General features: G+C 34.5%; 2 protein-coding genes across 6 annotated transcripts in view; one reads left to right on the top strand and one right to left on the bottom strand.

The window, feature by feature from the left end:
* Nucleotides 1-25,813, bottom strand: part of LOC142341716 (gamma-aminobutyric acid receptor-associated protein) — a 335,133-nt gene that overhangs the window by 213,823 nt on the left and 95,497 nt on the right. The gene's annotated exons all lie outside the window — the stretch shown is intronic.
* The window catches only part of LOC142341712 (uncharacterized), a 58,823-nt gene continuing 47,806 nt past the window's right edge, over nt 14,797-25,813 (top strand). For 3 of the 5 annotated variants that reach the window (XM_075392872.1, XM_075392876.1, XM_075392875.1), the window contains exons 1-7: nt 15,120-15,269; nt 18,534-18,810; nt 19,736-19,828; nt 23,214-23,357; nt 23,596-23,752; nt 24,142-24,169; nt 24,621-24,723. In XM_075392872.1, coding sequence (XP_075248987.1) covers nt 18,709-18,810; nt 19,736-19,828; nt 23,214-23,357; nt 23,596-23,752; nt 24,142-24,169; nt 24,621-24,723 — 627 coding nt within the window. In that variant the 5' untranslated portion in view covers nt 15,120-15,269; nt 18,534-18,708. Of the gene's footprint in view, nt 14,817-15,119; nt 15,270-18,533; nt 18,811-19,735; nt 19,829-23,213; nt 23,358-23,595; nt 23,753-24,141; nt 24,170-24,620; nt 24,724-25,813 lie in introns of those variants that run through there. The other 2 variants (XM_075392873.1, XM_075392874.1) reach the window with 2 other exon arrangements.

Genomic DNA, 25,813 nt, shown 5'->3' with positions numbered 1-25,813 from the left:
AACCTTCGATGGAAACAAAGGAGAGCTTCAACTTCGACAGAACTTGGTAACGGAGGAGTTCAAAAACCTTTTTCTCTTCTTAGCTGCAAAAACAATTTTACTTGGTTAACAATTCCGCCTTGGAACCAAACTTTAGAGGACTATGAGAGGCATCAATCAAGTCCATGAAGCGTCATATGTATTGCATTATTTGATGAACGAAATCGAGATATAATGATTTCGCAACACTCTTGACGCACATAGAGGCCTTATTAAACTCAAGAACCATAATATCCGGTTCTAATGATGCCAATGATGCCTTTGTGCTCACACCACAAAGTTTTCTGATAAGGAAACCGAATGATTATTTCCAGAGCCAATAACAATTAAGTGAAAAGAAACAGCAGCGCTTACTTGACAGAAGACGAAGAAGACAACTTCATCAGCTATTTTTTGACGAAATGGTCGACAGAGTTTATATCCACATTGCAGTAAAGAAAAAATGGCAGAATGGACAACCAAACATTGAATTAAGTGGCGCAGTTATCGTGAAGGAGGACAATACAACACCCATGGCAATGTCACTTGGACGAGTAACAAAGGTTTTTGAAGGAGATGGCAAAATTATCAGAGTCGTGCAGATTCAAACAGCGACTGAATTGTCATGCGACCTGTCAAGAAACTTGTTTCGCTGATCAAGGAAGACATCGAAATGCAGTTATTCAGGTTGAATATAGACCACGTAGAAAAACATAGCCAAAATGGCAAGTTTGAATGGCGAAAACTCAATAATTGGACAGAAGGTACACAATGTGCATGACTGAATAAACCTTATTGACAATTATTTTGAAACAAAATGTTGAATAATTTGAACACTTTCAAGGAGGCTGGAAGGTTATGATTTCCAATCAACTTTTACTAAGCTTTGAATGTAGCAGCAGCCGAAAAAGATGATGATTGCAACGACGAATAATCACGTGCTTTAAACCGTACTTTCAAACAATATTATAAAATTCACGTTTTCTTTTTCATCTTAAATTTATTAAGCATAAAGCATTGGAAAACAATTCAAGCAAGGAATTATTTATTGATGCACCACAACAGTGACTCATTACTGTTGCGACCATCAGAATGAAAGGTTCTTTTTGAATATGACAGTATCTTCACAATTGAAATAGCGTATTTCAACAGTTTAAATAAAGCTGTTTTTAAATAAATAATTGAACCTATTTTGACCTTAGAGGCTTTTGGGCAGTTCGATATTGATTGCCCTTCTTGTCACAAATTCATTGTTGAAAAGTAATGGAGTGAGTTACTAGAAAAAATTGTACTCCACTTGGACCGGAAAGCGGGTTTCTCCTTGCGATTACAACTTGTTTTGTAATCAACTGAGCAAAAGTGCTTGCAGTTCAATTTTACAGAGATGAAGTATTTGCAGCGCGAGCAACCATTTGTTTTCGAGACCAGACATTTGTCTATTTTAAATCCATTCAGTGAAAACCTACGAAGGGAATCTTATTGAATTAATGGAGATAACAGAACTTTGTTTAAACAATCAGGGCAATTTTTTTCTTGTGCGATAGTGAAAAATGAGGTGCTTGCAACATGAATTGAATTGCAGATGAATGTAGAGCGGCCTCATTCATGCTAGTCGATTTTAAAAAGCAATCTGTCCAAAGATTTAATCGATCCGTTTAACATTTTTTTGAAAAATGTTGTCCCGAAAATACTTTTTAAGGCTGAGCAATGTCAAAAACGGTTCACCATGCAAATATTTATTTTTTTGACCCAAGAACTCTAATTAATTTCAATTCATAAACGCTATACCTCGCCTCTGTTGAATAAGTAAGCTGTGTCAAGAAAACAATATTTTGCAACCATATCCTTTTTATTGTTCAAGCGCGACGCCTATACTTGATTAAGATGAACCATGTCTTAAACGTGTTTCAAAAAAATGGTATTCTTTGACAAATTTGATGTTTATAATTTCTTATCCCTAAACAAAATTTCATCATAGTCTATCAAAAAAATTTTTATATAGATTGTAACGATTGAATAAACAGTGCTGAGTGTTGTGTAAACACTTTAATATAACAAACAGAACCCGGAATGATGGCTATTTTTTCATTGTATCCATTGCTGAATATGCTGAAATTGATGATGCTTCTGATGGGAGGTTTTAAATATCTGTTTAGTTTATTTTGAAGCCCTAGCTCATAGGTTTCCGTTATGTTATCAAAAAGAAGCGTTGGAAGTTCTGTGGGTAATATTCTGGTCCAAACAAGCACAGTAAAGATCACCTTCACCACAAAAAAATTTTCAATCAGTATGTCATCAGGAAAACAATATCACCCTCAAGTCTAATTATTAAAGCATCCAAAAGTTCTTTAGTATCGGTATTTTTCTGCACATGTGTCATCATAGCCGGTTTTAAAACGCTAGATTACAAGGGACTCAAGATTCAGATTGAAAAGATAATTTTGTATTTATAAGATGGCGCAAAGAAGGGCTAAATCAAGTAAAAAATGGTTGATTTTAATGCAAGTTTTTGAAATTCAGAAATGTTGAAATCGCTCGACTGTAAACCTGTTCTTGTTATTGATGGCGAGATGGTCGCTTCCATGACTTACGCAACGATTGTAATTGTTTCATTGGATTACCTTCAATACGTTAAAAATGAGATGTGAACTCAATTACTTTGATTGTTCACCTACTATATAATTTCAACAGTAACTTCGCAGACAAGATGGGGAAAAAAGATAGTGAAATGGACTTCAAAGCCTGTTTTGTTAAATGTTCTTGTATTCGATCGAGCGAAATCCCAAAAACCTGAGAGTCAAGGTTTTATGAAAAACTTCATCGTCTTCTCCTCGAAAAAACAAATCCCGGTGTTGTAGCTTATATTTGGAAGGTTTGGTAAAATTTCGAGTTCCAGAAATCGTTAAAAAATGTCGATGAAATTGTTCAACTCAATACCTGGCTTACGAACAGCAATTTTGAAATTGGTGGCAACCATTTGATACGGTTCAAATTGTTTCGCGAGACGCTGTAGTTTTTTTGAACTGATAGAACTACTTCTGTTAACTTTGGGAAATTAATACGGAATGTTAATGATTTTATATCAATCTTTGAAGCCGGACCAGAAAATTGTTTCATATCCGATGTTAGATTATATATAGCTGAATTCGGTAAACTCAACACTGCTAAGCATTTTATACTGTTTTAACAACAATATGTGGCTGTCTTATAATTGGCACGGTGAAGCTTGCATTTGAAATGACACGAAATGAGTAGACCGGATTCTATGATATATTGAAGGGACGTACGGGACAGTCCTCATAGTAGTTGCAGCAAAGCAGGGAAATAGGCAATTCTCGCAATTCTGGGAATAGTGGGCTGTATAAACTTTTATATTTGGTTCAAAAATCAGGCAAAAAATTCTGAAGTACAATGCTCGAGTAATTGTGGGCAAAAATCTGGTATTGCCGTGCCTTTGAAAGATTACAATTTAGCTGGACAAAAAGAGGCCATTTTGGAGTACTCCAGTTCCAGCGTATAAGGAGCTCCTGTAGTATGTAACCTTAGCTCTCCTTGTCAGTCAATGGTGGTACATAATAGGAAATTATATCGGTAGAAAGCTAAAACTGTGCTGAACAAATTTTCAGATTTGCTTTTCTGATATCAGATTGTCAGTTTGATTAGTCAGCATTTTTAAGACAATTACTGTACTAACTTTTTCAAACTTGTCGACCATTTCTAAGTTTTCCTGGAACTCAGTTACTCTTTGGTCTGAATATTGTTTTTTTTAATTCGTACCCAACATGTTTTTGAAACAGCGCTCTCTTTTAGCGTGATGTTGCTTATGAAGTTGCAATTGACGTTTAGTCACGTAGTTTTAGGCAGAAGATGCTTATTTACGAAGAAACGAGAGATGATTAACTAAAAAGAAAGAAACAGGGTTAGCGTTTTTTTTGATTGACTGAAAATTCTGCGTTTGCTTCTGTATCCCACCATGTCATGAGAAAGTTTTCTGCTACCTGGGGTAATAATGATTTTGTTGATTATTTGGCTGTGGTCTGCGATTGTGAACTGTAGGATATGTTTTGCCAATTGACGTTCAAGTCGTTTCTCCTATGAACAGTTTAGCAAGTCTTGAATCTGGTATGCGAGATGCAATAGGAAGTGTTATGTTGACTTTGAACAGACCTAAGAGTAGACTGCGGAACATGCAATCTGTCCTAACTTTGTCCAGATCTACTGTATCAAACGATGTAGTTTTGGATGTACAGGCTTGATTCTAAACCTTTGAACGATTTGCATTTTGTTTTTGTTTTCTTTTCTAATGAAATAGTAACTGCTGGTGAGAATTTTTTTAACTCTAAACACTCTGGCCCGCTTGGAGTTTACAATACTAACTTTTTCCTGTTCTGTTGAAAATATTGGACAGGGACAAATGAAGTTTCTAGGTAATTGTTATACTTTTGCGTTTCTATGTAGATTCGTTCAAAAAAATTCCAGTTGTTCTTCTTTGTTATTTATTGTCACTATTTTGCTCTTATGTGAGAAATATAGTCGAGAGTAGTTCTGCCGAGCCTTAATCTCTAAGTATGACTAATGCTATAGTAGTGACGTGCAAAATATTGCATTAAAAGTTTGTTAAAAGAACTACAATAATGACTGAGCAACCGATGTCTTGACGTTGATTGCACCTAGAACCTGCGAGAACAAATATTCCAAACACACGTCTATACGTATAAGTATATATAGGAACAGCCTGTTGAACTGCGTTATTCATCAACTATATAAATTTCTAACATGCCTATGGTTAGGCTCGCATTCGAAAAAACGGTGGATTTTGGCGCAATTAAATGTTCGTCTTTCAGGGATTAGGCTCTTAAGCATGTGAGGCAGTTCTCTATATAGTTTAACAATTATTGTGTGCAGAAAGCAAGAAATGTCCTTTGAAACTCCTATGAATACTTTTTTTTTGTTCCCAGATAGTCTTTAATTTTTAAGGTAGCAATACCGCATTTAATTTCTGTTTGTATTTATTTTGGAAAGACACAGTAATGGAAATAATTTCTTCCTGAATGACCGTAAAGTATTTGAAAAAACAAAACTTAATCCTCCAAAAGTTAATCAACCAGGTTGCGTACAGGAATTTTGTTTGTCATACCTATCATAATTTGTGTTTCGTGGTTTTTTCAACAGTTTGTTCCTTTCTCTGTCTTTTAGACCGCTTGGTCCTTCAACTGTTCAGATTTGTTTTTCAACAATAACTCAATTCCATTTTATGCAAAACATTTTTTTTCTGATAAGTTGATGATGTGTTCTTTCGTCTCAATGAAGCAATGTTCACGCGCAATTTAATTTTTTTCGCGGTCAAAAGAAAAAGATGCATTTTAACTGTTTCGCTAAAGTTGTGCGGCTCTTTTCTGGCGTCAGGTTAAAAACTCAAATTATTAAAGGGGTACAACCGCTGGGAATTGGCTCTATCTTGGTGCTTGTGTTTTTGTAGATGGTTAGTAGAGAATCCGCGGGTGCGTTAGCTTTTTAGGAGATAAGCCCTAATACAACTAATACATAGCCAATAACGTAACACAAGTTTCCGGGAAATTTCTTTGTCTGAAAAGAATTGATAAGACTTTGTTATTTGTCAGAACTATATCTGCTTTCGCTTCCCAAATTTTATGCTCGGATGATTCAAAACTTAAATGTGTTCCTATGATTTTGTTAGCGTAAATTAAGTGCTTAAACTGCGCTGCAGAAACGAATTGGAACAAAAAAGTCAGGTGCGAATGTTCTGCCCCTGGTTGGGTTTCAGTGTTTTAAAAATTGTCAAATTGTCCAAAGAGCCGATTACAAACTAGTTTTGTCAAGTTCAACAACATTGAACGAGCTCCATAGAAATATTTTTTAGAAAAACCAGGTATTCCTGATGATGGTCAGTAACGTTTCTTTTCCCAACAGGTTGAAAAAAGAATTTTGATTTTGTATAAACTGGATCATGAATGCGATCAACCGTCTTACTTCTTTTATTGTTGTTCGTATTCTAAATTTTTCAGAATATTTTCCAGTTTTAATCGTGTTGAGGCTATTACCAGCGGCAAATCTAGCAAAACGTTTGATTTTTGGAGTACTGCATTTGAAATTTGCGTTTGAAAACTGTAAACGAAAAAAATTGAATGCATTGGAAGGTCTGATATAATTTGTGTCTACGTGTTTTCCTCCTCTGCGCCACTTCGAAAGTCGTCAAAAAGCAACGCATAACCCTACATGCTTACTCACACACGAGTTTTTTGCTCTTTGAGTCCGGCTGATTCCTTTGGCTAGTCGTTTGATTGCAAAGATTGTTCTGCCTGCTATGTGTTTCTCCTGGTAGCCTAATTGTTTTGTTTTTCTATAATTGTGACGTAGAAATTTGTTTTTGAGTCTTAGGTCAGTTAGAAATGTGAACTTTCTCGGAAATTTTCTTGAGCAGAGAATATACAAGAGTAGCGTGATAAAGCTAGAGTGGTATTTATGTAGAATACTGCGTAAGAGCTCTTTTGGGAATCAATTGGTGCCACCATTGTTCTGATGCTGCAGGATTTTCGAATCATTTTGTCTGTTATGTTCTGCTGTTATTTCTACCACTCAAATACTTTTTTCTATGTCTAAACTATGTCTACCTCAAGTTGTGTTATCTTCGACAAACAAATTGTCCATGCGTTTCTCTTTTTATTGAGACAATATCGAATAACTCCAATTAGACACTGAACTCTATTTTGTCTATTGACAGTTGGCAAAAGTTTTCTTCATTTTGTCACATTGCAGGAGTGCCAACAAATGTCTATAAATGCTCACCCACACAAAGTTCGATTACATTAGTGACTGGCTGATTCGTTGGGCTAATCCGTTGAACGCAAAAATTGTTTCTCCTGCTAGAAAAGGTGTAGCATCAGCCATTGTTGGTATAGGATTATTGCTGTTGGTATAATGGTGAGAAACCATGTGTTTTATTCGTCTAAGTTCAAAAAGACCAGCAGTTTCGCTGAAGATTTTCTTATACCAAAGAATGCAAAAGACTTCCGCAAAAAAAATTTCAGTGATTTTCATGTCAAAATGCTGCGTAAAAGATATTTCGTTAATCAGTATGGGTCGCAGGTGTTAGAAACTGCCGAAGTTGTCCCATTGAATCCTTCGGCTAATCGTTTTAACGGAAAGGTTGCTTTTTTCTGATAGATAATGTCTAGCATCAGCCATTAATGGTATAGGATAATTGTCGTGAGCAAAATAGTGACCTAGCATCTGTTTTTCACCTCTAAGGTCAAATAAGATTGTGAGTTTTTCCTATTTTTTTATATCAAAGACTTGAGACCACTAACATGAGAAGACTACAAAGGTTATAATTTCAAAACACTTGTCCGAGTCATTTCGAGAATCAGTTTGTGTCGCAGGTGTTCCGATGCTGGAGAATTGGCTATATATTTTTGTCAGTTATGTTCTGATGTCACCTTTAACCATAATTCTTTGTCTTTCCGAGATCTAATTTTTGTCGAGCAACTATTCTGTGATGTTTCGTAAACGAATATTTCTTGCAGTTTTTTGCTCTTGAGAAAATAACCAATCACTCCAATCAAACAATGAACTCTATTTTCACAATCAACTGTTGGTCTAGTTTTCCTTCTGTCTCAATTTTAAAATAGTGTCAGTGCAAAAACTATTTTCCAAAATGCCGCAAAAATTTCCGTCCATTACTTGACTGTGAATGCTTATCCACACACGGATTGATTGCTTTTCATGACCGGCTCGTTCCTTACGCTAGTCGTTTGAATGCAAAGATTGTTATTCTGCTATATGATATCTAGCATCGGCCATGGTTGGCGTAGAATAATTTTTTTTGGGTATAATTTTGACATAGCATGTGGTTTACATGTCTGAGGTCAATTATAATTGTGAATTTTCCCGGAAATATTCTTTTATCAAAAACATGAGACGACTAGTTTGAGAAAAGTAGAAATGCATAAATGTCGAAATAAAGCGTATGAGTTATTTCGACAATTGGTCTCTTTGTTGTTCTGATGCCGCAAATTTTGCAACACAGTTCTGTATGTTATGTTTTTATGTCTGTTTTACAGCACACATCAAACTTTCGCCGATGTCTGACATATGTCCGGCAAAATTTTTTGATAATTGGCTAACAAGTTCTCCATGCGCTTGTTTTTGCTCGTGGGAAAATACCGAAATCTGTTCATTCAAACTTAGAAAAAAAATTGAACTGTATTTTGAAAAGAAAAAAGAACTGTTTTTTCTCCATCGGCTAGATCTAATTTTTTCCTGCCCTAAATTTTCAAGAGTGCCGTAGTTTTCAAAGTCCTGTAAATATTTTCAAGTTTTCAAACTTTGTGTTTATAATGGCTAATAACAATGGAAAAAAAAGGATTTCCAAGAGATTAAATTTTTCGAAATCCAAAATGTCATTTTTAGACGAATAATTCAAAACGCAAGTTTTGATTGCATAAGAAAATCTGTTGTTGTCTAAAGGTCGTCGTGTTTTAATCTTTTGTGCCACTTCCCATGTCGTCAACAGGCAACACATGATTTTAATGGCCGACTCACTTTAGAACTGATTGTTCTTCATGACCGCTTGATTCCTTGGGCTGGTCATTTGAAAGCAAAAATTGTTTTTGTGCTGGTTCTCTTAACTGCTAAAAGAGCTGTGGCATCAATAATTAATGTCGTATCTCATGCTGGAACAATCGTGACGTAGCATGTGATCTATATGTCTGAGCTCATTTAGGACAATTTATTTTGTCGAAAAAACAGCTAGTATTACGTAAACACTCTTCCTCGAAAATTGAAGACCGCTAAATGATTGCCAAAATTTGCGTTGCAAAATGGGCTTGCAGCAAACCGTTTTTACAAGGAATGCTGTTCTTAGCTCAAGTTTCTATGGCTTCAGCTTTTGTTGGGTTAGGATTACTGTTGTTGGTACTTTCGTGACGCATCAATTGCTTTACAAGTCCGAAATCAACTGAGACTGAGTTTTTTCAAAAATTTTCCTTGAGCAAAGAGCGGAGACGAATACTAAGAAAAATCAGGAGTCTTTATAATGTCATACAATTGCATGAGATCCAATCTAACAATCTTTTTTTGAAAATTATGGAAACTTGCGAATTTCTTTGAGCAAAGAAAATAAGCGAGTGATAAAGCCAGAGTGGTATTAATGTCAAAATCCTATGTAAGAGTTCTTTTGGGAATCAGTTCAGGCTACAGGTGTTCTTGTGTTTCAGGTTTAGCGAATTTTTTTTTCTCTTATGTTCTGCTGTTTGTTCTACCAAGCGAATAATGCTTTTTTCTAGGTCTAAACTATGTCTACTACAAATTTTGTGATCTTTGTCAAACGAATTGTCCCTGCGTTTCCTTTGCTCTCAGGAAAATATCGAATCGGCCAAACGTCGAAATCCATTTTTCCTATTAAGTGTTGGGCCTAGTTTTCTTCGTGTCGTAACCTTATGGGAATGTCATGATATATTTTCCAAGCTGTTATGAAAGTTTCTGACAAACAACAAATCTCTATGAATGTTTACCCGTGCAAAAAATGGTTATTTTTATTGACTAATTGATTCGTTGGGCTAATTGTTTCATCACAAAAATTGTTGTCTCTGCTAGAAATTGTGTGCCGTCAGCCATTGTTGGTGTGGGATAATTTTAGTTGGCATAATGAAGACGTTGCATGTTTTTTATACTTATAAATTCGAGTAAGACTCTGAGGGCTCCCAAAAAAGCATGGGAACCTTTGTTACAGAGTTGAAACGACTAACGTACGAAAACCAGAAAGGTGTATATGTCAAAAAACTGCCTAAGATTACTTTCGACAATCATTACGTGTCGCAGTTGTTTGATGCTGCAGAATCTGGCACATAATTTTGTCTGTTTTGTTTTGGTGTTACCTTTACTGCATACTTCTTTGTCTTTCTGAATTCTATAATATGTCTAGTAAATACTCTATGATGTTTAACAAACGAACTTTCCATGCGTTTCTAATGCTCCTGACAAAAAATCGAATCATTCCCATGAATATTAAACTCTATCTTCTTTATTGGTTGATGTGTTTTTTGATGTCCTGATTTTATAGGAGGGTCAGAAATTATTTTTCAAACAGTAATGAAAGTTTCCAACAAGCGACAAATCTCTGTAAATGCTTACCCACACAAAGTTTGATTACTTTAGTGACCGGCTGAATCGTTTGGCTAGTCTTTGGATTGCAAAAATGGTTTTACCTGCTAAAAAATCTGTAGCACCAGCCATTGTTGGTAAAGAATAATTGCTATCCGTATAATGGTGAGAAACCATGTGTTTTTTCGTCTAAGGTTAAAAAAGACTGGCAGTTTCCCTGAAGATATTAGTTTTACCAAACACTGGAAACGACTATCGTAAGAAAACTACAGTGGTTTTAATGACAAAATACTGCGGAAAAAATGTTTGAACAATCAGTACCAGATGCTGGTATCTTAAGCTGCAGAATCTCGCACATAGTTTGGTTTTTTTCTGGTGTTAGCTTTGTAGCATAATTTCTTGTTTTTTCGAGGTCTTTTATATGCCCAACAAATAATTTTTGATGTTTGACCTACGAAATTTCCATCTATTGCTCTTGAAAAAATATGGAATCAGTCTTATCAAATTTTGAAAGAAACTGGTTTCTTTCGAATGTTGAGTCCAGTTTTTCTTCCTGTTGCCTTGAGACCAGAATGTCATAATTAATTTATCATCTCCTGTATGCGTTGAATTGCTGTTACAGTGCTCAGCAGCTGTTGGGAATTAAATCTCATTGGTAGTTAATCATTATTGATCATCGGTTTTGTTTTGATTTTTCACACAATCAAACCTTTAGTTTTCTTCAACTGACAAGATCATTAATTATTCAAAAAGGTAGTTTGTAAAATTTGGCGTTAGGAAAATTTATTTTGATGTGCAGTGGAATGATAAAAGTGAAAAGGCTCAATTTCAGAATCCCAGTTTTTGTTTTATTTTGGCTAACAAGCGGTTTATTGAAAAAGTAATGCATCGGCTTTTTTCACTAATAAAGAATACGTCGCAATCATTCCAATCATATACTTTAATTCATAATCTGGTTTGAAATCGGGAACTTTTATATCATGATGATTTTGTATCAGCGTTATTTTACTAATTTCTTAGTGCTTGATGTCGGTACTTGTTCTCATGGGGACATATCGAAATAGGACTGATCTTAACATCTGGAAAGAAATAGTAATTCTTTTGACGAATCTACAAAAATTTGATATCTGATATTTGCAGAAGATTCGTTAGTGTTCCGACAAATGGAGTCATGATGACGTTTTTTGGCACTGCATGTGTGGAGATAGAGCGATCTCTTTTTATCATTTTTGCTGTAGCAGTAGCGGCTGCTGTAAATTCCATCTTGGCTAAGTTTTATTTACTCAGCACTGAAGGCAAATAGTTTTCCGATAAAGTTTTTGGTTTTCCAAAAATGAGTTAACAAAGAGAATAAAAACTTTAAGCCAGAATTAGGATAAGAAGATAATCAAATAATGAAAGGAGAAGGAATGATTAACCTTCAAATTAAATTGTTAATGGGGTTCAAAATACAAATTGGAGCTCAAAATAATTATCCTTTTTCCTAAAATCACTCCTTATCACAAATTGAGCTGAAGTGCGGGCACGTTTCACGGTAAAGTAGAAGCAATTTCGATCGTCAAAATTGTGATTTAACTGTACAATTGTTGAGGTAGAACTGATTGCAAAGCGATTTATTGGACCCTCTTTGTCATTAATTCTGATTCTAAGTTTTTTTCGCATCACATTCAGTTGTGTACATATCTAAAATAAAAACAAGCTTTCTTTTAAACAGATAATTATTTTCAATTTTTGATTGTTTTACGTTTTTAAATTTTCAAATATGCATATCTCTATATCTGACTTCGTGTCAATACAAAACTAGTTAAATCAAATCTTAGTTTGAAATTGGTAAATGACATCTCTTGTTTACAAACGCGTTAAAAAATTAGGGGAAATTCTCTACAAAATAGCATTTCCGGATGATCCACTATGTGCTCATAGAATTGTGCGCTATTTCCTTGTTGCTTTAATTGTTCTTATTTTTGCGATGCAGTTGTTTTTAAACGCGTCAAGGAATATCCTCAATGTTTTGATTTGCTTCGGCGAAAAATGTTTAGAGGCGTTTTTTGCTTAAATGGATTGAGTAAAATTTTCAGACGCTTCATGCGAAAACGCAAGCCTTCTAATTTACAAAACTGGGGTAGGCATAAGATGGATGAGCCTTCCAAGATAACGATCTATATGTTGGTTCTGTTTTCCAGTCTTTTGTTCTTGTGAAAGCACTATCGGGCCATGATCCAACTGCATACGTCTGTACTGTTAAAGATCTTGGCCAGGCCGCCCTCTCCAAACAAAAAAACGGAAGGAAACTGACAACTGAGTTGATAAGCATTTCGGGAAGCATAAATTCCACTAGAGAAAAAACGCGTTTTCTATCTCTTTCTTTACCACAATTAGGTGACCTGCAATCACCAGTTCCTGGGCTACATTTATCTCCGAATGAGTTTATTGCTGCTCCTATACACTAAACATCGACTGAGTGCCTGAATGTTTGAGAAAAATACCCACCTTATACATCTGGGGCTGTAAAGGAAATGAGCAATCTTGCAAAATCAATTGACGGCAGGGTCTTTTGATCACTTGTCATTATCCTATGCGAGACAAATTTTTTCGGCTTGCTTGGGAACCACTTGGTCAGCCATCTGTGAGCATAAGTGTTTTTTATTTGTCAACAACTCCAGCCTGTCAACAACTCCAGCCTGTCTTACCCATTTGATTGCGGGTGCGGCAGCAGCGTTGGATATTACTGTCTTTTCTCCCTTGCAACTAAGCTCTGTTTTTAATGAGTTAATTACAGTGGGGAGTTGCTGGGAACCGGAAGTACAAACAGTACGCCCAGAAATGAGGCGGAGTTGGGTCAATTCATTTCTTTTGCCTTCGAGCCTTTTAGGGATCTTTAAAGGCACCTTGTAAAATGAACGGCTATTACCGCTGATAACAGAAGTCTGTAGCCTTCTTGTTTATCTTGCAGTAAGTTACCTTCATAAGTCTCAGTTACAGCATTTCTGTGGTTCGCAATCGTAATTATTGCAGGAGATGCGAGATTATAGGAACACCTGAAACCCGAGCAATCCTTTTCAATCGGCATCTCACTCGTTAAGAGGGGAGTCAACTTTGATAAATGTGTTACACCCAATGAACGGGGACAGTCAATACTTAAGAGTCTGATGTCTCACCCGAAGAGTGGGAGCTCAAAATCTTATGTTTTATTCTAAAGGCAGTAAGTCATTAGCGTGGAAAGTTTGGGTGCGAAAACAGGAGAAACCTCAAAAGGTTTTATAGAAGGTAATGCTACTACGATTCCTTGCTTGATTCGAACTATATTGATAATATTAACAGTGGTCGGTTAAGAGCCAAGATTTCACAAGTTTACATCTGTATAAAAATGAAGAAATGTCCTGGCCTCACATCAGCTCTGAACTAAAATTTGATTTCTGCAAGTAACCTGAATGATTTAACCTGCATTAGCTGAAAAATTTGCGATGTAGTTTTTATAACCGACGGCAGACTAAGTTGGTAGTTTGCCAAGCTGTCGCTTAACAAGCTTTCTTATCTCATCATTTTTTTTGTTTCTTGCCATCACATGTTGTGCTTCAACTGTGTGTTTCTTCTAAGGGAACCTTCGTTCCTTTATAAATCTGTTTTCACTTTCTGGGTCAAATTTTCATCAATAAAGCTCTAAGTTGGTTGAAAAATCTTTTGTTGGTAAATGGCAACGAGCAAATAATCCGTGCGATTTCGAACTATTTCGAAAGTCTTTTTTTGATATTTTATAGTTTTCACTGTTTTGCTTTAGTGATTTTAGATACCCTTTTCGGACACTTCGTTTTTTGGCTGGTAAACGCTTCAGTTGTTTTTGAATATCTTGCATTAGCAGAAATAGTTCATTGAGCTTTAAATGTTTTAGAAAACAAAATAGGCTTTGACCATTTCGAGAACTTATGTTTGAGAATGCAAAATGTTGCACACAAGTGTAAATTCGTTTATCCATGCATTTAACTCTTTCTTTTGCAAGTGGGGTCCGCTGAGAACTAAGAACAATGCAAAATCATTGAGCAAAATAGGGGTTTATATGGTGTTGGGTTTATATTATCTTGCTAAATCAGACCGCGCCACGAACTTTTGCATTCGAGTTAGTGAATTATAGTAACTAAATTTATAAATTTATCAGTGTGTATTCAAAATTCTCACACCCCTTTTGAACCCTTTCCACTCGAGTGTAGATAAAACGGAACCTTTTCCATGGTGTAAAATTCCAGTTCTAATCTGTCCCTTTCTTAAACATTGCAACCCTTTCATTGAGTTCTTCCGTTTGCGTCAATTTCTTGTTCAGCCCAAAATTCTGGGCTTAAAATAGAACCCAAATTTTGAGGAATAAGTCCCAACCGTGAACTACGTGAAGTACGCGACACAGGAAATTGGCGAGTGCGGGAACCTATTTTGTTCACGTTTATGAAAATTTGAGAAAGTGGGCTGCAAATTGTCAAAGGAGTGAAATATTTAGAGTTTCATTATCATTTCACGAAGTTTCCTTTTGACTTCAGGGCAGTTCCTCAAATTCAAGCTGAAAAGTTTACAAGTTTTAGTGGAGTCGAAATCCGTTTTATATACCCAGAAATAAATCCCACTTTTTATTATTTATATTTTATATTTTTCTAATGCGTGCTGGTGGAGCTATTGCGTAACTAGTTTTGGTAAGTTGCTAATACCCTTACGGAGTAGTATGTTACAAAATCGAGTAACGGGGCTACCCAATGCATATTATAAATATGCTCGCCCAAAAGCGTATCTGAGAAAGTAATGGGTGAATATATCTGAAATATAGAAATAATTCCCTGAGTATGAATACCACTGAGCTATTTCATACAGTGTAAATAGGAAACAGGCAATTCGCAGTTTTGTGAATTTTGTTCAAAACTGGAAACTTATTTAATTCGACACGCCACCTATGGTAGTGTAAAGTAAAACTTATAAAGTGAACAACGTCTTAGAATACAATAAATTGAAGGAATATTCCCCTTTTTGCTGAACAAATTCTGTAAAGTTGAGCCCAGTTTGCGTAGGCGCCCTTTAGCCATAAAAGAATTGGGTCTTGGTTTGAGCAAAAGCAAAAACCTTCATTCTACCCTCAGCGATTACATTAGCAGGTTAGTTCAGCTTACGTCTTGTAATTCCTTACAAATTTTCCCCAAAAATTGTTCTTCAATTTTGCACAGCAAAGTTTGCTACTTGTATAGATAAGGGAATATAAACATACGTGTTTTAAGATTGAGTGAATTTAATCAAAGTGGTGAGTCACCTTTTTAACCTTCGAAATTAATTTTTTGGCAAATTAATAGGTGAACCAGCTTATTAAGTTCTAATAAAGAACCAATGCGCCATTTTATTTGTGTAATTACCACAGCCATAATGACAATAAAGATCTGATCAAATTATGCTCACCTCTTTAGTCTCAATTAGCACATCAGAGTAAATTGAATTGTATTAAATTTTGTGGATGATCAATTTTAACTACAAAAAATCTCACATTCATCAAATACAATTGGCAGTCAATATTTTTAGAAGAGCTGAAACTCAATATGAGGCATAAGAACAAATTTGGTTGTAGCATGTCTTTTATTAAAATTTATTCAAAATTCTATACTAAAAAATATAATATATAAATATGTATAAATGATTTTCTATAAAAAAGATAGAGTTTTCTTAAGAATAACTTTACAAAATATCTACAATGTGGCAACGGTGCAATTACTCTTTTTATTATATTTTACTCTAAGTTTGAGAATATTTTTTGTTGCGAATAAAGATGTCTGAAGCACTTTCGTGTTATGCAGTTGTTTAAGACAAAATTCCTTGATAAAAGTTAAATCTCTGTGTCAGCTCTTTCACTTTGAGAATTATGCTTTAACTGTAAATAGATTCGTGATTTTGTCGCTAAAGCATTTCACTCCCCTTAACTTATTTTACAGAAAATAGGAGGGCAAATGCTTGCCATTGCCTATTGCAATCAAGTGAAACAAATACCTAGATTGATTTTCGACAAATAAAACTTTCAATCGAACGTTTTTGTCTGCTTCACGTCTCGCCCAAATTTTTGATAAAATTCTTATTCCTACTATTTAAATTTATTATGCCCAGTTTTTTTACAATATCTATCTTCAAAAGATACTAAAATTTTTTGCACAATGCCTTTGCACCTTTTCGAAAGAAACAATTGCGGATGAAAAGCAACGCAACTGATCCGTGAAATTGTGTGTTCGAGATTTTACTTATGGAAAAATTGCATTAAGTTTTGTTTTTTTCTCATTATTGGCCCTAATTTTAAGAAAATGTTTGAAATTTGAACTCAACAAAACTTCTCGGCGCTGAAACTTCTGATCGCATTTGTTTGCCATAGTAGAAGCACTTTCAAAAGTGCTTCCAGTAAACGCTCTTGTTTACATTAAATATGTTCTTTGGTTTTTTGACACTGTTTTTCTCCATGTCGCAACTTCTTAGAACGTTCTTTCAAAATTAAGTGCTCTGGTTTTAACCCCATCAAAAATAATTTTCTAAGACTCATTTCCTTTTAGTTGAGTGCAAACAGCGGTCTCGGAAATTGATTTTCTTTGGTTTCAAGGCTGGTTTCGTCCCGGTAACTACATTTAGTAAATTACTAACTACAAAATATGCCAAAAAGCTAGTTTCTCTTTTGTGAATTTTTTGCGTATCATTTAGAAGCGGGATGGGATATTCGGTGAAAACTCGATTAGTCGAAAACATTTTTGTGTCCATTAGGCGAAAATTGGGAACAAATTTCTTGTGGGCATTAGGCGAATACCAATTAAAGCACTCAAAAAGTACATGGGCAAAGGTAAATGGCAAAAGATACGGATGCAAAAGTGGAAAACATGATTAGAAATCATTGCTTTCTCCTGTTTAGAGTTATGGAAAATTCGTGAAAAATGTTGTTATAGATGCTGGATGAAGATAAAAAAATGCTGCTGCAAATGCTCAATATTAAGAAAAAAAATGAGACCGTTTTTTTCAGTTATGATTGCGTAGAGACAAATGTTAGAGAATTGTGAGTACTTTATAGCGTCAAGTGGTTTTTGAACTACCACTTTTGAGTGTTTTATTTTGTATTTACCTAATGTTCACAAAACTTTTGTTCCACATTTTTGCCTAATTGATAGAAAAAATGTGTTTGCCTAATAGAGTTTTTGCCTAATATCCTATACCCCATTGAGATAGAAAAAAAACAGCGGACTTTTTTTGAATCCATTGTTGAACACCATATAACATTATGTTTGCTTAGGTGCCAATATCAATTCCATGTTTGTTGGTTTATTTTTTCCACGTATTTTACCAACGTATTTTACGTATTTTTTTGAATAGATTATTAATTTGAATATTTGTTTTGCCTGATGCAAACATATTTTTAAACGCTGTTCACTCAACAGATGTTCAGTTTTTTGAACTAACAGTGGCAATCTAGAATTTTTAGTTGTGGAAATCTGCCATATGTCTTCTCAAAAAGTGTCGACCTCGAACAACGATGACTGTTTTCTCATAATTGTTGACAAAAAGAATGAAAATTTAGCTGGTAAAATTTTGGTACGTATGTGAGCAGATAGTTTTAACTGAGATGAATGGACTGAAAGTTTTCGCTGCTTTCTTGGGTTTTCAAAGTATTCTTCATTTGTTCCTCGCTTTTATATCCTTGTAAACTTTTCAAACAACTTTTCGAACTTTACGAAGACTGCGCATTTTTTGGCCAGCCTTTTGATTGTTCAATTTTAGTTCACCATTATATTTACACGATCATGTTACTTTTGTGTTAAATTGTACAAGCAAAATTTACATGGCCAACAAATATTTGGCATTTTTGTCACTTTTAATTATAGCAAACATAAAAACAAATGTTTGGCCGAAAAATCATCTTTAATGCACTAAACCACTTTACAAAATTAACCACAATTTGTAGTGTTCCAATATCTTGTTCTGTAATTACTTTTTGTATATTTATCATGCCTTATCTGATAATGATAATGAACTGAAAATTGTACCCTTATTTTTGCAATGAAGTGTGCAGTAATAATAAATCAGGTGAAATTGCGGTGAAATTTACAATTTCGCAAAAAAAACTTCGTAAAAGTTGTTTATCAAAGTTCAATCAAAATTGCTTGGAACAGTTAACAGCTTACCAGCTTACCAAACTGTTATCACAAAATTTTCGATAAACGAATTAAATTATTGCTACCTCTGTTAATGAACATCAATTTTTGTTTGAAAAATTACTTTTTTTCTCATGTTTTGTTTGGTTAATCCAGTCTGGTTTCAATCAACATTTTGGATGATGATGATAACGATGATTTATTAGATTTGTTATTATAACCTTAATTTATTGTTTAGTTGTGTTTCCATTTAAGGAAATCTCCTCTTGTTTCTCACTGAGTCTGTTCTCTCTGTCTCTCAACTGTTCAACTGGACACGCCGATCCGATCACACCAATCGGATAACAACAACAACAACACAAACAATATCATATCTATTCTTATTCGCAAATCGCACGTGTATCAGTAGCTGACAAGCTAGCCAATCAGAATGCCCGGACCGAGTTTCGTTGGTATGGATGAGTCGGACATGGAGAAGTATCTGGTCAGGAATGTCGAGATCGGATCTTCTGGTGGTGACGTCAAGGGCAAGGTACCTCCTCCCCCCCACCATTGACTTAATATTAAACTCATTTTTCGTTCACATCATTACGTCGCAAAACGTACATTATGATGACAATATGGCTTCAATTAGTCTGAAATTTATTTCTCCATTTGGTAATACCTTTCGTCAATTAGGTTTTTTTTTCATTTTTGCCCGAATGACCGAATGACACGTTGTTAACAGCTCTCGCGGAAAACAGTGATAAGTTCGTGAAAAATTACACGAATAAAATGTATTTTTTGTGGCGTAATGAATTATTTAGAAACTTTAGTCTTTTTGTTTGTTTTTTTTGTTTGTTTACTTCATATAGGTATCAAACTGGTAAGCTTAAAAATAACGAGTAATCGGTCAGAAAATTGTTGATGAATAAACATACATAAGCAGCGTTACGTGCCTCTGATGAAGTAACTGAGAAAATCTGGCATTCGTCCGGAACCGAGTATTGGTTTGAGATGTTAGAGCAAGAATTTCCAAGTCATTTTAGCGCAGTCACGTAAGTTTGCTAGAATAAGACGCACGTACGTTGCAAGTTTTGAGACCTTGCATCTGCGGTTTTCAAGTCAGCGTTACGCCCCAACCTCAAACAAGAGCACTTCACTTTTTGTTTGAAGTTGGGGCGTAAGATTGACTATCGTCGCCAATGTATTTTTATTTATGTATTTTCAACTGGGTACAGTTACTGACTTATCAATTCTGGCGGAAGAATTTGTAAAATTTGTAATTGTATCTAATCATTCTTTTGACCCTACGGGTGATAAAAATTTGATGGTTTAACTTATGGTATGGCAAAAAACATAGAGTATGTCTGCTGTGTTCTCTCAATGATCATAAGGCGATAGTAAGTCACAGAAAAGGTTGGAATACCTTGTGTTACACTGTTTTTACACATATATAGCAACAGTTATGTGTGTAGGTGTGGGTGCCTGACAAGAAAGAGGGATACGTGATGGCTGACATTGTGAAGCAGGACGACAACAACGTCACTGTCACCATGCCTAGCAACGAGGTAAATAACAACATCAACAATTACAACAAAATCATAGCAACTGTTAAAATAATACCAAACAATGATAGCCATAATAAAACAAATGGTAGCCATATTGACAAAAAATACAGTTAAGAGCCGAAATTATTTCGAGCAAATTGTTATGTTGCAAAAGTCTTTGGTTAACATTTTGCTTTTCATTTAAAAACCAAATAGAATTTAAAACAATCAAAGTATTAAAATGAATCTTTTCATTTTAATGCTTGAAGAAAAATAATTTAATGTTCGAAGAAAAATAATAACCTATAGAGAAACTAAGGGCTTTTTGAACAAGCACGGAATCAGAAATTCCAGAGTAAAGATTAATTGAAACTTGAAAACTATTTGAAAAAATGTCGTGGAATGAGCTATTGTTTTGGTTGCAGACAAAAAAGTCTTATAGTCAGCCATTGAACGCTGCTTTTTATCAAACTTTCTTCTCATTAGTCCACAGATTCGAACTCAAAAAAGAAACAGCAATTCATACTGATTCTGACACATTTTAGAGAACTAAAATCTTTTCCAAACTATTAGTTCTTATTTTCTTTAAAAAAAACTGAATGATCTTTTAAATTCAACCCCATATAACTTTTGAAGCAACAACACGGCTTGTGCGAGTTTTCCCATATTGGTCTCAAGGTGGTCATGAACTTTTCTTTATTCTGAGACGATAAGTTCCGTGACTCTGATCTTTTCGAAGCTCAAACTGTTCTCAACTTTTTAATTTGGATAAATGAGCAGTTCAGAACCCAAATGTTGACAAAAATTTAACAGATGCAAAATCAATTGCGTTATGAATTATGTTCCGATAACACACAGATTTTCACTGACGCTTAAAGTTCAAAAGATCGAACAATAATTTTAGGTAACAGGGAAAATGAAATGAGAAGTTGGAGTAGAATTTTTGTGTCCCATTTGTTCTGCTTAGCAAGAAGTTAAATTCAAGTTAGTTTTAAGTCTTTCGTCCTGCAATCGCATGATTTTGAATATGGTAAAATTTGAAGCAACCCAAATAGTTCTTTCGTTTCAATGCTTACGTTACAAATAACAGAAAGAGAACGAGGTTTTTGATAATATTTTTCTAGCCGGTAAACTGATGGACCTGAATTTGAAGAAAACGCAATCTGGTGTGCGTTGATTTCATGTTTTAACTTGTTTTATTGCTGATTTACACTTAAAGAACCGCTTCATTGACTAATTTTTCTGAAAAAAATCCCCCTGAAACGCTAGGATGCACAGTTACAAGTTATAGAGTGAATTAGCTCAGATATTTAAGGACAATCTTGACTTTCCACTTTCCCAAAAAATTACCTATTCCAGTTCCTTATTTCTGAATTAAAGCAAAACCATTCTAATTTGTGCTCTAAATTTTCTGTTATCAAAAACAACTCAATCTAAACCAGTTATAAGCTTAAATTAAAGAGTTAATTGAGGCATCAGGAATAATCAACAGAAAACAGAAAAAAGCTTTTTTGAACAATTTTTGTTCTGCGCTTTTCGGGCCTCGAGAACCCACGCAGAATTCGACAAAACATAGTTTTTCTCTAAAAAATATTTGATCTTTTAGTAGAAAAAGTATAATAAAATTAAATTAATTCCGCCGTTGACTCAAACAGCTCGCAAAATAAAGGTAATTTGCATAAAATTGTTCAAGAAGTCAACTCTCGAGATACTCAAATAGATGAATGAAATATTTCATTTTTTGTTTTCTCTTTCTTGGTTCTGTTGTTTTTTGTTTTGGTTTTGGTGCACATCAGGAGTACCGCAAGTGTACAATTAGATTTAATTCAGTGCTAATAAACATCAGAGGTAAAGCAGAAAGCACCGTTTTTGAAATTTTCATTGGAATGTTCAAAAAAACGTAGAACATTTTTTCTTTAATAGGTTTTTAGCGTCATCTGTCAAATTGTTTGATCTGCACTCTTTTAAAAACGTTAATGAAATATAGAAACCGAAAACAGTCATCTAAAGGAAGAAAAGATACCGTGAATAGAAAAAAAATTGTTTTTTATTTTTTATCTTTTGAATACTTGTTTTACCGTAAAGTTAAACGAAATTGTGCTTTGTTTTGCTTTTGAGCAAAGCTCTCTAATTCAATATAACTTTTCTAATAAAATATTAAATATATTAACAACTTTATCTCAACTGAATTATTTAATCAAGAAATAATTTAATACCCCCGCCCCCTTTTTCTTTTTTTTTCTTTTTTTTTTGTTTTCCTGCAAAATTGTTTAAGGGCTCATAATACCTGCAAAAAATTTGGTATTTTTAGAAATAAAAATGAAGCTAGCATCTATGAGCTACGAACTTTATTTCTCTTTTTTCCTCTACGATCGATAATAAGAAAATGAAAACGTAACTGAGGAAAAAGCCGACCTGACATATATTCCCTCATTTTGAAAAAATGTTAGAGCAATAAAAACAGTTAAGACATACAACTATTGATGAAACCTGTTGTCTTTTCTGATATATTGTGTCAACAATCTCAAGATACTTTTGAAAATTTGATCATTAAAAAAATCTTTAATTGGTGTAAACTAATCATTTTTGCGTTGACTGGAAGACTTAATTGAATTGGCAATTATCAGAAGAGGTGTGTAAACCTCAAAAGACACTGACTAATTGGAGTCTTATTGCGATACAAATTTCGTTTACCGAAGAGTGTCAGTTTTCAAAAGTAGGCTAATTTTCTTGGGCCGTCCAAGCAAATTTTGCTGTGTCTTTGAAAGTTCAGTTGACGTGTGATAGGCGTCATTTTTATTTGGTCGCTTTATCGATTTTTTCAATTATCATACTTTACTTATGCTTATGGCTGTTTTGTTTCTGCTTTTTATAAAGTTTTTCACAGTGTTTTTGAGCACATTTTTGAGCACATTTTTGAGCAATATTCGCTGTCTGACTGAAAATTGTTCAAATTTTTTCTTTGTTCTGAAAATGTCAAACAGACAATTTGAAAAAGTTTTTTCCAGTTTTTTTTCTAAAATTGTTTTTTAATTTTTTTCTGAAAAACTATTCTTCCTGAATTCTGGCTTTGACAATCAGTCTTTTTCGCTGAGCTTTGGTTGGTCATAAAGATTGAAAATAGTAAGCCTTGAAAGGTCTAAATTTTGATGAAAAGAGGCAATTGACCAATGCGAGTGTGTAGAGCCTGCAATGTATCATGTCAAAAAGTTGTTTATTATGCAAAAATTAGATTAAATTGTTTATTAGCCCAAATATTTCTGTAAAATAATTCCATAGTGACAAGGGGAGTATGAAAAATCATCCAATCTCCAATGACCCCCCCCCCACCCGACTGTTTAAAACAATGGTAACCGAGACAAAGATGAACTTAACTTCTTCATGTTTGTTGTTGCGTGTTGTGTAGGAGAAGACGTTCAAGAAGGACGACACTGGAGCTGTGAACCCTCCTAAGTTCGAGAAGTGGGAGGACATGAGTTCCCTGACCTACCTGAACGAGGCCTCCATCCTCCACAATCTCAAGAGCCGATACGTCGAGTTCCTCATCTACGTAAGTTACTTCGTCATCTAAATCAATTCTAAAAGATGCAACAAAGCCAAAACTGGTATTGCGCCGCTAGGAAAATTGGCCGAGAAGGCGTTTTAGCGACAAGGAAAAATGCAAAACATTCTAATTATTTGTAAATTAGTTGCATTATTTGCAAATTTCTCTGCTTCGCGTTTATTTGTAATGGTTGTTGTTGTTTATTATAAATATTAATTTTTGTTGTTGTTGTTGTGTTGTGTAGACGTACTCGGGTCTCTTCTGTGTGGCCATCAACCCCTACAAGCGTCTGCCCATCTATGGGCCCAGGTGTGTGAACTACTACAAGGGCAAGAGGAGGACTGAGGTGCCCCCTCACGTCTTCGCCATCTCTGACAACGCATACACTGACATGTTGATGGGTAAGCCACGTTAAACAACCCACCAACCCCCCTTCCCTCATTAAAAAGAAAGCAAATCTATTTCACATCCCAAATTATGGATTTAGATCTTAGCTATATTTATAAAAACAAAAGTTTTACAGGCAACACGATCAAAAATGTTTTTTTAACTTGTAGTTGTATTGAAGTAGTAAAATTTGTTCCAGTGTTGTGGTTGCCAATCAAATTAAAAGAAAAACAAGATGTTGCCAATCAAATTAAAAGAAAAGTTTCATTTTGTGTTAACAATTTTCAAGCTTTCTTTTACGTTTCAGCTTCAAGAACTTGCGTTTCGGTTATCGTTTTTTTTTTCAATTTAAACGTGATTTGTTAAAAAAAACTTAAATGAAAATTGATTTTGTTTGTTTCAGAGAAGCAGAATCAGTCCATCTTGATCACGTGAGTTCAATCTTTTCATTTAGATGGAGTTAATTTTAAAAATGTTAAAAATGTTCATGGTGTCATTTATGATTTTTAACCTCCCGTGCAATTACTCAGAAATTGGTTACACCAAGTATTACAACATCTCTCATGCATCTGAAATATAAACAAAAATTCAAATTAAATTACTCTTTCTGAACTTGAACTGCTAAATTAGTTGATATTCTTGATTTATGCGAACTTCGAACGACAAGCAAACTTTAAAAACGTAAATTTTTAGCATTTTCATAGGAATGCATTATGATCAATTAAACGAGAACGCCATCGTGTTTTGCAATGAACGAATTATTACTTAATTTTGTAACTCTCTTAGGGCTTTTGGTAGTGAAATTTCATGTTTTGATAAATCTTATGTGGCCTTCATGCGGCAAATATTGAATGTGATAATAATGTTTGTGTGGACCTCTAGCGGTGAATCTGGTGCTGGTAAAACCGAGAACACCAAGAAAGTCATCTCGTATTTCGCGCTTCTTGGCTCGGATCCCACTGCGAAAAAGAGCGGCGACTCTAAGGTACCCCCTGCCCCTCACCCTACACCACCACGCTACGAGTGATTTTAGCCTTTGTGTGGCGCATCTTCACTTCCCAATGATACTTAACTTGACACTCATTGATAACCATTGTTATATTTGGCATCATCTTTGAGCCACAAAAGGAATAAGTCAGAAAAAATTTAAAAATTTTTAAAAGTCTTCGACTGTTTGAATATATTTGGACATGTTGAAAAGGAAAGTTTGCCAAAAGATTTGAAGGAATCATCAGCAATTTTGATAACATCCTTATGTCAAAACTTCGTTAAGTCAACAACTTGATGACTGAGTTGTTTCTAATGAATACTTAATTTGCTAGTTTGAAACATACAGTCGTAGAGGTGCATATAGCATTAGATTTATCGATGAGTATCAAGTTGAATTTCATTGGGTTTCTTTTAATGAAATCACAAGCCCCATTTACTGTGCCGATTTGTTGTCTATTTATTGCGTGCCTTTGCTCTTGTTTTTCATGTGTGTTAACGAGTGTCTATAATTATCTTTACATACACATCAAATGTGTCTCCACATTTCAACTAAACCAACTGTTTTTTTGTCAAGATTCATTTTATTTTCATAGTGTCGGATGGACAAAAGTTTTTTCAAATTGGATTGCCGTAAAAGTAACAATGATTTTCTTTATGTACCTGCTACAGCTAATTTCCCAAAATTATAATGATTGAAGCCCATAAAATTGAACGTGATAACAAATAAAAGCAAATGTAAAATATAACTACAGATGACAAAGATGGTGCCCTTAAAGATTACTGTATAAAGTAACTACTAGTAACTGACCGAAGTTTTCTCTGACCTACAGAGCTCAAAATTTGAACCCTTAAAGTTCTCAATGCAAAATTGGCAGATTTGTTTTAACTTTATTTTTTTGAATGGAAACATCGTCAAGCATAAGATGGTGTAATCTCGCAAATTTAAAATGGCATGAAAAATTTAATCTGCTCAACCAATGCTTCACAAACGAAAAAAGATGACATTGCTCTTCTCATAATTTCTTCCAAATTTTTGTGCTTACATTGAAATCTTTGACCCACTAACTAAGGTGGTTTTTTCAAGA

This window comes from Convolutriloba macropyga, chromosome 6, assembly GCF_964194025.1.
Source record: "Convolutriloba macropyga chromosome 6, txConMacr16.3, whole genome shotgun sequence".
Classification (NCBI taxonomy): Eukaryota; Metazoa; Xenacoelomorpha; order Acoela; family Convolutidae; genus Convolutriloba; species Convolutriloba macropyga.
The sequence above is the reverse complement of the archived record's forward strand: the minus strand, read 5'-3'. Positions and strand labels throughout refer to the sequence as shown.